The sequence below is a fragment of the Leucopleurus acutus genome, assembly GCF_964270905.1.
Source record: "Leucopleurus acutus genome assembly, chromosome: 9".
Taxonomy (NCBI): Eukaryota; Metazoa; Chordata; class Mammalia; order Artiodactyla; family Delphinidae; genus Leucopleurus; species Leucopleurus acutus.
This window is the reverse complement of record NC_139144.1, coordinates 57,972,970-57,988,924: the sequence shown is the minus strand read 5'-3', so window position 1 is coordinate 57,988,924 and position 15,955 is coordinate 57,972,970. Positions and strand designations below refer to the sequence as shown.

The following is a 15,955-nucleotide window of genomic DNA, read 5'->3' as shown; positions in this document are numbered from 1 at the left end:
TTGTAAAAGTCCTGATGTTCAGTAATTCAGCCTTGATAATTTAATAATTCTAAATGACTTCTCCAGAAAATAATTGATTAGACTTAATGTTTAGTGAGTCAGCAGGAAACTAAAGTCTGAAACAAAACCCGGCTTCCCTCTTCTCTGTTTGTCTCTGTCTGTCTCCCCTCCCTCTCTTCCCTTCCCTCCTTCTTTCTTCCTTTAGTAGTTTGACTGGTTAGTAAAAAACATGCAGGGTGGTATTTAACGCGTCCTTTATTTCTGAGTTCCAAGACTGCAGCTGGAAGTGTTTATGAAAGAACAGAGGACAATTAGCTATAAAAAGCAAGTTACTGGTCCTCCTTCTGAGATAAGTCACGAGACTGGGTATGTTCTGCTGCTTTCACAGCCCCTCTGTTCTTGGAGAGGAATTTCCATCCCTTTGTGGAGCTGCCAGAGCAGCAACAGAGAGCTCTGAATGACGTCTTCCAGGCGGTCCTATTTGATGAAGAATTACTCTTGGTTCTGGAGCAAGTGGTAAGACCGGAGACATCTCAAGGTAGTGTCTTCGCATGGTTTTCTGGAGATGTGGATGGGCTAGATCTCTTGGGATAAGGCCTTGAGCTGGGATAAAATGGTGTTTAAAATTTCCCCACCTCCTTTTAACCCTAAAGCTTCTTTTTTTTCTTATTCCCAGGTCCTTAGTTTTCTAACTGCAGAAAGGTAGTCGATGTGAATAGAAGGGTGTATTAGTTTCCTAGGGCTGCTGTAATAAATGACCACAAAACTCCAATTTACTCTCTTACAATTCTGGAGGCCACAAGTCTAAAGTCAAGGTGTCATTAGGGCCATGCTTCCCCACAGGCTCTAGGAGAGAATCCTTTTTTGCCTCCTCCAGCTTCTGGTGGCTCCTGGCATTCCTTGGCTTGTGGCCACATTGCTCAAATCTCTACTCTTGTCTTCACATGGCCATCTCCTTTCCTGTCTCTTAAAGGACACCCACCATTGGATTCAGGGCCCACCCCAATCCAGGATGATCTCGAGATCCCTACCTAAATTACATCTGCAAGGATGCCAGATAAGGTCTCATTCTGAAGCTCCAGGTGGACCTATATTTGGGGGACCACTCTCCATCTCACTACAAGGGTTGTGTGTCATGGGGCAGAGGCCTGTGTTGTGCCCAGCTTGGCCTGTGGCTTTACTAGATCTGTCTCTCTTCTCTTCCCTGCCCCCCCCCATCTCTCCCCACAGTGTGAGGACATAGTCAGCAGCCTGTCACCCTCATTGGCGGTGCTGGGGAAGCTGAAGCCTTCACAGCAGCGGGACCTCGTGGCCTTCCTGCGGCTAGTGGGGTACAGTGTGCAGGGCGAGTGTCCAGGCCCAGAGGATGTGGTCCACAACCAGAAACTCCTTTCTACGGCCTACTTCTTGGTCAGTGCGCTAGCAGGTATGGAAAAAAAAAAGGGGAAGAAATGCTGTTGCCTTGAAATTACTTTGCTTACTTTGTGGACGATTTGGTACATAAGGTTCCCTCCCTTTCAAGCAGTGCAGGGATGATAGGCAGTGGAAGACTGAGGAAGTTAACAGGATTGCCGTGAAGTCACGGACTTGAGTATGAAGGAGGCCTGTCTGCTGCCAGCCTCCTCCAGTGTCTTGGAGAGAGGGCTTCCCTTTCCTCCCCCAGCGAGGGCTGTCTGTGGGCACACGCCCCCACCAACACAGGAAATCAGTTTCCCCAGACACAGCCGGTGATGCACACTCGTTGCCTGGCAACGCTGAGTGGCAATGGCTTGCATTTGGCGCCTGCTCTCTCCCCCAATGTGTCGTTCCTTCTGATCCTCTTGTTCCTCTTTGCAAACTTACGGCTCTACCCCAAATGCAGCATTGTGGCCATTAGGGCAGGGAGGCTGCAGAGAGCATCCCAATGCACTAGGTTGCTGGGCCCGGCAGCTCCACAGCTTCCACATGCATCCTGGCCATCCAATTATTACTGAGCAGTGGACGCCGCCCTGACACGTCTTTGCCAGCTCCCATCCGGAACGCACCTTGCCAGAGGGTCTGTGGTACCACAAGGTGGTCATCCTGTATGAGGAAGCTGGGCTTTCACTACCTTCTCAGAAAGGCAAGACCTGGCAAGGCAGCCCAGTCTTCGTCCCCACAACTTCCCTTCAAGGTGACGTTAGTCAGGGCACTGAGCTCCTGATACATTCAGAGTTCCTCCCCAGCACCACAGGGGAACAAAGGCCCAGGAGTCTCCAGTTTTTAAACAATTAATCAGAGCAAATGCCTCTCCCAGCTCCATATGCCAATGAATGTACGCTCTATGCCTTATTCCAAGTCATGGGTAAACATTTTGACTGGGATAGGACATAAGACAGAGCCCTGTGGAACTCCACTGGAGACCTTTTCCCAGTGTTAACTGGTATATCAGAGTTTAATTACAGGCATTCTATCAGGAGCTAATCTACAGGCCAGAGTTCTCTAGCTTGCGAGAAGCCCTTTCTTCACATACCCTATTACTTACTGAAATTTTTTTTTAACATCTTTATTGGAGTATAATTGCTTTACAATGGTGTGTTAGTTTCTGCTTTATAACAAAGTGAATCAGTTATACATATACATATGTTCCCATATCTCTTCCCTCTTGCGTCTCCCTCCCTCCCACCCTCCCTATCCCACCCCTCTAGGTGGTCACAAAGCACCGAGCTGATCTCCCTGTGCTATGCGGCTACTTCCCACTAGCTATCTATTTTAATCTCAATAGGCTGGACGATTGATGTCAAATATGTAACACATGGCCAACACTGTGAATGCACCACAGTCCCCTTTTTCCTGAGCCTGGACACAGCCTCAAATTCTCTGCAGCCTTGCACACAGGCAGCCACTTGGGGTTGGCACATAACGTGAGACTTAACCTGCTGTGTCTGAGCTGGAAGCTCAGGGATAGTGAGATGTTTAAGTGCAGCTGAAAATATCTGCAGCCTGTTTCTAAACCAACGGTGCTCTTCTGCATCTTTCTGAACTGAGATCTCATTTATGTGTTGGTCACTGTGGAGGTCGGATTGGTGTAAGCTCTTTCACTAATGCTCTTGTTTATTCTTGGCCCTTCTGAGTTGACCTTTTCCTCCTACAACAGTCTTCTCTTCTCAGAATCTGGGAAAGGTGCTAGAACAGGAAATGGCCCCTTTTTGAGGCCTGTTTCCAGCTTTCTAAGTAATAACACTAGTTTTTTCTATAGCATTTACTTTTTTAAAAAAACAACTGAGATATAATTGACACGTATATACATTAATTTCAGGTGTACAACAAAATGATTCGATATTTGTATATATGTCTCATTAACTATGTATGCATCACCATACATAGTTAAAAGTTTTCATCACAAGAAAAATAAACTTTATAAGATTTACTCTTAGCAACTCTCAAATATACAGTACAGTATTATTAACTCTAGTCACCATCCTGCACATTACACACCCGTGGCTTATTTTATAGCTGGAAGTCTGTACTTTTTAACCGTCTTCACCCATTTTACCCACCCCCACACACACCCCTCCCAATCTGCTCTATGAGCCCTTTTTTATTTTAAGACTCCATATATAAGTGAGATCATATGTTGTCTTTCTCTGTCTGACTTATCTCACTTAGCATAATGCCCTCAAGGTCCATCCATGGTGTCACAAATGGCAAGATTTCTTTTTTTTTTTTACTGATTAATAATATTCCTCTGTGTGTGTACCACATATTCTTTATCCATTCATCCATTGGTGGACACTTAGGTTGCTTCCCTATCTTAGCTTTTGTAAGTAATGCTGCAGTGAACATGGGGGTGCATCTTTTCAAGTCAGTGTTTTCGTTTTCTTTGGATAAATACCTAGGAGTGGAATTGCTGGATCCAATTATGGTAGTAAGACTTAATTTTTTGAGTAGCCTTAAAAGATTCTCACCAACAGTGCACAAGCGTTCCCTTTTTTCACATCCTTGCCAACACTTGTTATTTCCTGTCTTTTTGATAATAGCCATCCTAACAGACGTGAGGTCATACCTCAGTGTGGTTTTGATTTTAATTTCCCTGATGATGAGTGATGTTGAGTACCTTTTCATATACCTATTAGCCATCTGTGTGTCTTCTTTGGAAAACTGTCTATTCAGATGTTCTGCCCTTTTTTTTTAAAATTTATTATTTATTCATTTATTTTTGGCTGCGTTGGGTCTTCATTGCTGCACGCAGGCTTTCTCTAGCTGTGGCGACTGGGCTTCTCATTGCAGTGGTTTCTCTTGTCGTGGAACACGGGCTCTAGGGTGTGCAGACTTCAGTAGTTGTGGCACACGAGCTTAGTAGTTGTGGCTCGCGGGTTCTAGAGCGCAGGCTCTGTAGTTGTGGCGCATGGGCTTAGCTGCTCCGTGGCATGTGGGATCTTCCTGGACCAGGGCTTGAACCCGTGTCCCCTGCACTGGCAGGCAGATTCTACTGTGCTGCCAGGGAAGCCCCTTCTGCCCATTTTTAAATTGGATTTTTTTTTTGCTATTGAGTTGTTGTATGAGTTTTTTATATGTTTTGGATATTAACCGTTTATCAGATATATGATTTGCAAATATTTCTTTCCCCATCAATAGGCTGCCTTTTCATTTTGTTGATGATTTCCTTTGCTGTGCAGAAGATTTTTAGTTTGATGTAGTTTCACTTGTTTATTTTTGCTTTTGTTGCCATTGCCTTTGGTATGAAATCCAAAAAAATCATTGCCAAGACTGATGTCAAGGAGCTTATTTACTGCCTATGTTTTCTTCTAATTTTATGGTTTCAGATCTTATGTTTAAATCTTTGATCCATTTTGAGTTAGTTTTTCTGTATGGTGTAAGATGGTGGTCCCGTTTTCCCAGCACCATTTATTGAAGACTGTTCTTTCTCCATTGTATATTCTTGGCTCCTTTGTTGTAAATTAATTGACAGTAGATGCATGGGATTATTTCTGGGCTCTCTATTTTGTTCCACTGATCGATGTGTCTGTTTCTATGCCAATACAATACTATTTTGATTAATGTAGCTTTATAATATAATTTGAAATCAGGGCGTGTGATATCTCCAGCTTTGTTCTTCTTTCTCAAGATTGCTTTGGCTCTTCAGAATCTTTTATAGTTTTAAACAAATTTTATAATTGTTCTATTCCTGTGAAAAATGCCATTGGAATTCTGATAGCGGTTGCACTGAATCTGTAGCTTGGGTAGTATGAACATTGTAGCAGTATTCTCCCAATTCATGAACATGAGATATCTTTCCAGTTATTTGTGTCTTCTTCAACTTCTTTCATCAGTGTCCTATAGTTTTCAGCGTACAGGTCTTTTACCTCCACGGTTAAATTGATTCCAAGGTATTTTATTCTTTTTGATGCAGTTGTAAATCGGATTGTTTTCTTAATTTCCTTTTCTGATAGTTTGTTATTAGTGTATAGAAATGCAACAGATTTTTGTATTTTGATTTTGATACTGCAACTTTACTGACTTTATTCGTGCTAACAGTTTTTTGTTATTTAGGGTTTTTTCTATATATAATATCATGTCATACGCAAATAGGGATAGCTTTACTTCTTCCTTTCCGATTTGGATGCCTTTTGTTTCCTCTTCTTGCTTAACTGTTCTGGCCAGACTTCCAATACTATGTTGAATAAAAGTGGTGAGTGGGCTTCCTTGTCTGGTTTCTGACCTTAGAGGAAAAGCTTTCAGTTTTTTACCACTGAGTATGATGTTAGCTGTGGACTTGTCATATCTGACCTTTTATTATGTTGAGATATGTTCCCTCTTTACCCACTTTGTTGCGAGTTTTTAATCATAAATGGATGATGAGTTTTGTCAAGTGCTTTTTCTGTGTCTATTGAGATGATCATATGATTTTTATCCTTCCTTTTGTTAATATGGTGTATCACATTGATTTGCAGATGTTGAACTGTCCTTGCATCTCTGGACTAAAATCCCATTTGATCATGATGTATGATCCTTTTAATGTATTGTTGAATTTGGTTTGCTAATATTTTGTTGAGGATTTTTGCATCTACGTTCATCAGGGATGTTGGTCTGTAATTTTCTTGTGGTGTCCTTGTCTGATTTTGGTATCAGGGTAATGCTGGCCTCATTATAAGTTTGGAAGTGTTCCTTCCTCTTATTTTTTGGAAAAATTTGAGAAGGATTGGTTTCAATTCTTTAAATGTATGCAGAATTCACCAGCGAAGCCATCCTGGTCCTTGACTTTCGTTTGTTGGGAGATTTTTGATTACTGATTCAGTCTACTTAGAAAATCCGAAAAGACTGATCACTACTATTTCTTCCTGATTCAGTCCTGGCGGATTGTATGCTTCTAGGAATTTATTAATTTCTTCTAGGTTGTCCAATGTTTTGGTATATAATTATTCATAGTACCCTCTTATGATCTCTTGTATTTCTGGGGTATCAGTGGTAACATCTCCACTTTCACTTCTGATTTTTTAATTTATTTTTTTTAACATATTTATTGGAGTACAATTGCTTTACAATGTTGTGTTAGTTTCTGCTCTATAACAAAGTGAATCAGCTATACGTACACATATATCCCCATATCCCCTCCCTCTTGCATCTCCCTCCCACCCTCCCTATCCCACCCCTCTAGGTGGTCACAAAGCACCGAGCTGATCTCCCTGTGCTATGCGGCTTCTTCCCACTAGCTATCTATTTTACATTCTTTTTTTTCTTGGCAAGTCTGGCTAAAGGTTTGTTAGTTTTCTTTATCTTTTCAAAGAACCAGCTATTAGTTTCATTGATTTTTTTTCTCTTATCAGTCTGCATTTCATTTAATTTCCACTCTGATCTTTATTATTTCCTTCCTTCTACTAACTCTGGGTTTCATTTGTTCTGTTTCTTTGAGGTATAAAGTTAGGTTGTTTGAAATTTTTCTTATTTCCTGAGGTAGCCATTTATTGCTGTGAGCTTTCCTCTTAGAACTGGCTTTGCTACATCCCATACATTTTGATATGTTCTATTTCCATTTGTCTAAAGGTATTTTTGATTTTTCTATTGATGTCTTCTTTGACATATTGTTCAGTAGCACATTGTTTAATCTCCACATATTTTGACTTTTCCAGTTTTCTTGTAATTGATTTCTACTTTTATACCATTGTGGTTGGGAAAAATGCTTGATATGATTTCAGTCTTCTTAAATTTATTAAGACTTGTTTTGTGGCCTGTAAAATATGACCTATCCTGGAGAATGTTCCATGTGTGCTTGAGAAGGATGTATGCTCCTTTTCCTTTTGTATGGAATGTGCTCCATATATCTGTTAAATCCATCTGATCTAATGTGTCATTTAAGGCCACTATTTCTTATTGGTTTTCTCTCTGGATGATCTATCCGTTGATCAAAGTGGAGTATTAAAGTCCCCTACTCTTATTGTATTGCTATTTCTCTTTTTAGGTCTGTTATATTTTCTTTATATATTTAGGTGCTCTTATGTTGGGTGCATAAATATTTAAAAGTGTTATATCCTCTTGTTGGATTGACCCCTTTATCATTATGTAATGCCCTTCTTTGTCTATTACAGTCTTAATTTTAAGTCTGTTTACTGCAGATATAAAGAAAGCCTATATAACCCTAGCTTTCTTTTGGTTTCTATTTGCATGGAATATGTTTCCATCCCTTCATTTTCAGTCTGTGTATGTCCTTGCATCTGAAATGAGTCTCCTGTAGGCAACATAATGGTCTTTTTTTAAAAAAAAAAATTTATCCATTCAGCTACTCCATCTTTTGACTGGAGAACTTAGTCCAATTACAGTTAAAGTTATTATTGATAGATATGTACTTATTGCCATTTTATTAATTACTCTGTGGCTCTTTGGTAGTTCTTTGTTCCTTTCTTCTCTTGCTCTCCTCCTTTGTGATTTGATGATTTTCTCTAGTGGTATGCTTAGATTGCTTTCTCTTTACTCTTTTATGTATCTGCTATAGGTTTTTAATTTGTGGTTACCATGAGGACTACATACCAACTTAAAATAGACGGTTATAAATACCTGTTGGTAACAACTTAAGTTTGAACGCATTCTAAGGCTCTACTTTTTTACTCTCCCTCTCCTGCCATTTTATGGTTTTGATGTCACAAATTATATCTTTTTATCTTGCATATCCCTTAACAAATTATTGTAGTTATAGTTATTTTTTTTTTTTTACTAATTTTGTCTTTTAATCTCGTACTGGTTTTGTGATTAATCTACCCTTACAACATTATTCTGAATTTTACTGTATATTTACCTTTACCAGTGAGATTTATATTTTCATATGTTTTCCTATTACTACTCTTTCATTTCAGCTTAAACAAGTTCCTTTTACATTTCTTGTAAGGCTCGTCTAGTGGTGATGAATTCCTTCAGCTTTTGCTTGTCTGGAAAATTCTCTCCCCTACAATTCTGAATGACAACTTTGTCAGGTAGTCTTGGTTGCAAGTTTTTTTCGTTCGGTACTTTCACTATATCATACCACTCCCTTCCCGGCTGCAAAGTTTCTGCTGAAAAATCTAATCTGCTGATAGCCATGTAGGTGGGGTTCCCTTGTGTGTAACAAGTTGTTCTTCTCTTGCTGCTTTTAAGATTCTCTCCTTGTCTTTAACTTTTGACATTTTAATGTGTTGTGGTGTGGGTCTCTTTGGGTTCCTCTTATTTGGAACCTCCAGTCTGGGTTTCCTGGGTCTGAGTGTCTGTTTCCTTCCCCAGGTTAGGGAAGTTTTCAGCCCCTTTCTCTCTTCTTCTGGGATCCCTATAGTGCAAATGTTGGTCTGCTTGATGTTGTAGCATAGTTTCTTAAGCTGTGTTCACTTTTTTTTTCACCTTTTTCTTTTTGCTGCTCTGATTGGGTGAGTTTCATTGCCTTGTCTTTGAATTCAGTGATCATCTGCTTCATCTAGTCTGTGGTTGAACCCCTCTAGTGTCTGTTTTGGTTCATTTATTGTATTCTTCATCTCTGTGACTTCTATTTGGTCCTTTCCTATATTTTCTCTTTCTTTGTTGAAGTTCTGTGTTCATCCATTCTTCCCCCAAGCTTATTAAGCATTTTTAACTCTTTAGCAGGCAAATAAATCACTTATATGCTTTTCATTCAGGACCTTTTCTGAGCTTTTATCTTGTTCCTCTGTTTGGAACATATTTCTCTGTTTCTTCATTTTCCTTGACACTCTGTTTGTTTCCATGCAGAAGGTAAAGTAGTCTCCTCGCACGTGAGGGAGTGGTCTCGTGTAAGAGAGGACCTTATTCAACCTCACCCTAGCTCTTTGTTGTCTCTCAAACCTTTGTGATTGTCCAAGCAGCCTGTTTTTAGTGGCTCCCAATAGTTGAGGGTTTGTCAACACCTGTCAGTGCCCCAAAGAGGATCTCAGTCAGCACCTAGATTTAGGCTGATTAGAAGCCAGACCTTCAGGCAGCAGCTTTTAAAGTATACAGGTGTATACAGACCACAGTGTAAATCCTGCTAGCCAGTAGAGCCAGGTGACCTAGAAGTGTCAGTGGGTGGCAGTCACAGAAATCACAAGCCAGACGATTGTATAAGCTCCTTTCCGGGAGATACCAGCAACCTGGAATGAGGCAGATGGAGAGCACAAAGGTAGCATCCACTGGCCTCTGTTCCGAGAGTAGACCCCTAGACATATGTCAAACCAGAAGCTTGCCCCTCAGGCCGAGCAACTGGGCCTCTTTCACAGAAAGACTAGGGGTGTGTTTCAGTTTGCTGTCTGACAGTGCCTTGGGGGTGGTAGCTGGCCAAGAACAGTCTGATTGTTACAGTCCTGAGGGACCCAGGAATGCAAGCCCTGCTGGCCATGAGAGCCAGACGATCAAAGGGCGTTTCCTGGGTGGCAGCCACAAAAACAAGGGCACCAGAGATGTGTCATAGCCCTTCTCTGGGAAATATTGGTGCTTTGAAGTGTGGCAGAGGGAGGGTGCAAAGATGGTGTCTGATGGCCTCGGTCCCCAGAGAGTACACCAGCAGGTCCCTAGGTGCGTGTTAAATTACACGCCTACCCCCAGGCCGATGCTTTATGATAACAAATAAGCCTCTTTCATAGAGCGTATGGGGGTTTTTCAAACAGCTGCTTCTGTGCTGGGTCCTAGGGGTGGGTAAGTCCTGTGCAAGCCCTTTAAGAATGATTTCTCAGTTCACTATAGGCATATGGGTTTGTTTTCCTTGTTCGCCTGATGTATGGGAGTTGCTCAGGTAGTTGGGGGTTTCTTCAGAGGAAACTGTCCCATATGTCGCTGTAGATTCAGTTTGTCCGTGGAGGGAGGTGAGTTCCGGATCTTCTTACGGTGCCATCTTGAACCGCCCTCCCCCCGTTTGTTTAAAGCACTTCAGTCTCAGCATCTAGCCCATCTCCTGGAACACTTCCCCTACTATTTCGTGACCTTAAGCATGAACTTCCCAGGTTTCATTTGTAAAATAGTTAGAATATGAAAGATCAAAAGAAATCATTCCCATTCCAGAAACGCTGAAGAAGCCTCTACTGTGTTTTAGGCACTGCTAGATGCTGAGGCGGGAGGAAATCATCATCCCCACCCTCAAGGGAGCTACAGTCAAGCAGTGAAATTAGGTGGTAAGCGCTGTAAAGTAGAGCTGTGTCCCTAGCACCATGCTCAAGGTAGTGAGTGACCACTGAGTAACACGGAAGTAAAGTATTTCTAAGAATAAGGGATGATGACGATTACATGGGACTTGGGAGTCACCTGAGAAGTGAGGAATGGACACATGAACGGGTGAGATGACTTGTGATGGTAGCTCAGCCAGGACATCATGTCCCAGGGGGCTTTGTCCCGGCCCTTCACAGCCCTGTGGATCTTTCCACAAGGCCCCATACCTTTACCATCTTCATCTTCCTGATTTGGGAGCCGGGCCTCCTTGAGGATCTGTTGAAAACGGTGGGGACTCTCTGGAGACAAAAGCACATTTAGACGCCATTTAGGGGGTTCTCTGGCAGGCTCAGACCTCGGGGCTGCGCCATGCCCCTAGCAGCCTTCTGCTCTTGGGAGAAGGCTGTGTTTCGTTGTGCTCTGTTGGGCCACAGCCTCAGCGACACACTGCCATTTATATAAATAAGGCTTCTAATTAATGCAGGAGATGGCGGGGGGGAGTCTTGAGTGTTCCTTGCGCCAGATGATGGAGCAGACGATTCTTTTCTCTTTTGCCTTTTCAGTGCAAAGGTTGTATCCCAAGGGATTGGGTCCTTTTAGCAACTGCATCTGTTCTACCTTGGGAGGTATTTAAAACTGGTTTTGACTAACACTGATCTGGATTTCCTTTTCCTGGGGCTTGGCAGGACCCTTCTGGGGCAGCCCCCAGCCTTATACAGCTCTGTGCCAATGCTCTCTGCCACTGGTACCCTTGTGTTGAGCTAGCTGTGGGCCAGGGGGCCCTGCACAGTCCTGGGCTCAAGAGGTCTGCTGTGCCACCCCTTGACTAGACCACATTGTATCTTTCTCCCCCAGATGATTAGTGACCTAGGTATAACCCTTTATAGTTTACATAGTTCTCTGACATAGGCAGAAAAAAAGAAAATCTATAGTATGCAAATGAGGAACCTTGCTGAGAGAGGTATACCCAAGGTCGCTCCCAAATATTTAGTGGCGCTCAAACGTAGCTCTTCTGTCACTAAACCCCAGGTTCTTTCTACTTTTCTATGCTGATTCACTTTTCCCTGAGTCTGTACCGTTCTTTCTGATTGGCAAATTGCATGTAAGAAATATCCTCTGGTGAACACAGAGCTGGTTACCTGGTCCCTACATCTATTTTCTAAAAGGCCTTTGCTGCCGGTTTAGCCCCATTCATTCATTTATTCTACAATTACTGAGCATATCCTCTGCCTGACTGGTAGAGGATATATAAATTAGGTACAGCTCGGGGGCTGGCTCTGTTTCCATGGGTGCTTTTTGATGGTGACTGATTTTTTTTTTTTTTCCTCCTGCAGAAATGCCAGATAACGCAGCAGGTCTGCTGGGCACTTGTTGTAAGCTCCAGATTATTCCTACACTGTGCCATCTGGTAAGAACCTCCCAGAGAGGACCTGGGGATGGGCAGGAACAGGGAAGTGATGAGGAGATGGACACCTAACAGCTGATAAAACTCGCTAGGCTTTCTCATCCACAACAGCCCTTCAAAATAGGTTAAAACAGGTATTAATCTCTCTCTTTTTTACACCCTGCCCACGTCACACACCCCATAGGAAGGCTAAGGCTCAGAGGGAAAGGAGTTATTTGAAGAACTTGCTAGCAGGGCTAGGACTCAAACCTTATATATATACTCCAAATCTCATGATTTTTGCATTTTTTGGAGAGAATTTTGGCCAAGGCTTGGTGCAGTGACACCACATTATTTGCAATGGCAGTTCTGTGGCTGGACCAGTTTGATTCAGCTCTGCATCAAATTCAACAGGGGAGGTATTCAAGAGGACTGCTTTGTCTCAGGGAGACATTTCATTTTCTCCTAGGAATATCATTAGCTTCATGCCCTCAGGAAATGCCATGGCAAGAGCAAGAGCTAGGTAATGATGAGCTTAGCCCTGAAAGTCAAGGTTAAGCTTTTCCTTTTTAAATTACAAAGTGGGTCATCAATCGAAGGGACCATCAGTAGGCTGGGGCAGCTCCTCTGTTGTAGCTTCTGCAGGTGTTGCTCAGCCTAGGGCAGAGAAGCAGAGGATACCCAGCTATGTTATTTTGAGGCCTGGTTACTAAGGGCTGAGGCCAGCATGCTATGTAGACCCAAAGGACCAAAGCTCAGAGCTCTGCTCCCAGATCTGGGAAGCAGGTATTGGGGTAGACTGCCTAGATAGGACCCTGCAGTTTGTTGTGCATCTACTCTGGGAACTTTGAGCGCTGTGGTTAGTGCCTTTGGTACTTCTTGGCGTAGCAAAGACATCCAGAGACTGCAGCAAGGCTTCATTCCAAGGAGCAGTTTAGATGTCATTCACAACCAAAAGCAGATTCTACCTGTGCAGAGGAATGCTGTGTTCTTGTACTTTGACCACAAAAACTGAACTACTTGAAAATGAGCCAGCATGCCACTGTGGTGCGGCCAGCTGAGGGTAAAGGCTGATGGCGCAGTTTGGTTATGGAAACAATATGTATCATTATCTAATTGTCTGCAATGACAGTAACTCTGCTTTCTAGCTTAGCTCCCTTTTGCAGCAACTAAGTATTTAGCATTTCCCAAGTCAGCCCTCACCATGTATTTACAAAGTCATTAACTGCATTCAGGAAGTATATAAAAAAGAAAATACTGCCGAGACTGCATTAGCTAACTCCCTCCCTCTCCCAACCAGCTCACAGTTAGTTGTCATCTTCCCTGCAGGTCTGCTCTAGGATTTGATCTTTGGGTTGCTTCCAAGTTCTGCTCTGTTGGTGTTCTGGGAGTAGCCATTAGGACGCACTTGGAGTCCCAGCACAGCTGGTATTCTACCTCGCTGCAAAACTACCCACCCACAGAGTCATCTCTTTGCCTTTGTGGGCTGCTCAACATAAAGAAGTAATTTTTCTTTATGCGAAGACACTCAGGAAGGTCTTTAATCTCTCCTAGAGTTCATAACAACGTTTGTTAGGACCGCAAGGCTCCTGCCTCCTGAAGGAATCTGGGTATCTTATGTTTCCTATAGGTATTTACTTACAGCAGGGTACAAGAAATCTCCTTGCATGCCTATCTTGTCTTGTCTGGTGGCCAGAGTAACTTTGAGAGGCTTGCTGAAGGGCTTTTGAAAGAACAGCGTCAGATACACTAACAAACACATTTGTGCACTGGTGAAAGAGCTGGTAAGAAAGTGAGAATCATCTGGAGGCTGGAGGGAATGTTAATTTCACACATTCCCCCCCTCCCCCCCCCCTTTGGGTGACTGTAATCTCTCTTATACTGAGAAGTGCCTCTGGGCACTTGGGGTTGGCAGATGTTCAGAGAAGAAGGCAGGATGTTGCTGGGTGCTTCTCCACCAGACCCAGGACACAGCCCGCTGTGCTGCATCAGTGGAGCTCATTCTTAAATCACCGGATGTGGTGCTCATGCTTAAAGAAGCAGGCCAGATCCACTCCCTAAAGCATCATCTACAATTTACAGTCTAGGCCACGTGGTAACGGGGAAACCTGTAGTTACACTGTGTGAGTTGCATTGGGTGAATCTACAAGGTGTAGATTTGTAAGGCTGATTTTGATAACAGACACACAAGTTCCTTTATATGCAAATGAGTGCTGCCCTTCAGCCCCTGGGGCAAGTTGCTTATTACTTTTAGTAAGAAAGATGATTATCAGTGCTCAGAACATATCTGGAATTCTTTTGGATTCCCTTCAGATTCAGTTAAAATTCATGCATACCTTTATAAGGCTTCATTTTTTATTTTAAATTTTACTTTCTACATTATTAATCTGATCTGGTTCTGAGTGCCTGTTTAAAATTCAAATCTACTGGCAAAATTGTAATTACTAAAGATTAAAAACAACTGTGTCAGAGGCACTGCTCAAGACCCTAAAAGCAAAGTTTCACAGGTTCTGAGCAGTTGCAACTAGAGCAGTGTTTGATGTGACCTCTCTGAAGAACTAACGTTCAACTGAGGGTCGATGTTCTAGGCAGGGTGTGAGGTAAGCACAATGGACCAGGTCCCTGCTGTCCTGGGCAGCTTAGGTTTTAATAAACAGAGTAAACAGGGAATGTCAGGAAGATAATTTCAGATACAGCAAGCATATGAAGACAATAAAATAATGTAATAGTGGCTGGGATATGGGGGTAGTGAGTGGCTCAATGGAGAGAGGATTAGGAAAGGCCCTTCTGATGTGGCATTTCAACCAACAGCTCAGAGATGAGAAGGAAAGTTCTGTGGGGAACTCTGGAGGAAGGATGTCGCAGGTGGAAGGAAGAGCTTAAGGCAAGAAGCATCACTAAATAAACCATGGTACCTGCCTTTGAGGAGTTCATGCAAACATGTAAGACATTCTAACAGGTGAATTAAAATTAAAAAAAAAAACAAACCGTACATACTGTGTGTATAAGAAAGTTATATGCTGACCTTTCTAATCTACTGGAGTTGTTGGATCCAGTAGAAGATAGAGTTCAGAGAGTAGGGATCGGGTCAGAGGACTCCGGGCGAAGTGGAGGTCCTGGCCTGGGCCAAATATATCCTGTTACAGCCTAAGGGTTTTCCCTGCTCTATTTGGGGAATGTAAACAACTTAATTTTCCCCCCATAATTAGTTAAAAGTGCTAACATTATTATCCAATGATGTGGATTTTCTATAACCTTTTTTGATGGATTTGTTTACATGTGTCATTTCAGCTCCGTGCTCTGTCTGATGATGGTGTGTCTGATCTTGAAGACCCAGTCTTGGCTCCACTGAAAGATACAGAAAGGTTTGGGATCGTGCAGCGTCTGTTTGCCTCAGCTGACATTAACCTGGAGAGACTGCAACCTTCTGTGAAAGTTGCCACCTGGAAGGACCCTAACGTTTTCCCACTGATTCTTTATATAAGCCTGAATGGACTCTGTGCTTTGGGCAGAGCACAGTAACAGTGTCATATGTGGATTACAGGTACATCTTATTTTATTGCACTTTGCAGATAATGCATTTTTTTTTTTACAAATTGAAGGTCTGTGACAACCCTGAGTCGAGCAAGTCTATCGGTGCCATTTTTCCAACAGCATTTGCTCACGGTTGTCTCTGTGTCACATTTTGGTAATTCTCCCAGTATTTCAGACTTTTTCATTATTATTATATTTGTCATGGTGATCTTTGATATTACAACTCGGCTCAGATGATGGTTAGCATTTTTTAGCAATAAAGTATTTTAAAATTAAGGTATATACATTGTTTAGACATAATGCTATTGTACACATAATAGACTATAAGTTTTATAGGCACTGGAAAACCAGCAAATTTGTGTGACTCGCTTTACTGCAGTGGTCTGCAGCCAAGTCCACAGTCTCTCTGAGGTCTGCCTCTACGTGTTA

The 15,955-nt window shown here is 42.4% G+C and overlaps 1 protein-coding gene across 1 annotated transcript in view; it reads left to right on the top strand.

Annotated features, from left to right (window-relative positions):
• The window catches only part of GSDME (gasdermin E), a 59,654-nt gene extending 44,029 nt beyond the window's left edge, over positions 1–15,625 (top strand). Inside the window, exons 6-9 of the mRNA XM_082845883.1 lie at positions 389–516; positions 1,231–1,426; positions 11,943–12,016; positions 15,284–15,625. Coding sequence (XP_082702009.1) covers positions 389–516; positions 1,231–1,426; positions 11,943–12,016; positions 15,284–15,514 — 629 coding nt within the window. The 3' untranslated portion in view covers positions 15,515–15,625. The remainder of the gene's footprint in view (positions 1–388; positions 517–1,230; positions 1,427–11,942; positions 12,017–15,283) is intronic.
• The last annotated feature ends 330 nt before the right edge of the window (positions 15,626–15,955 follow it).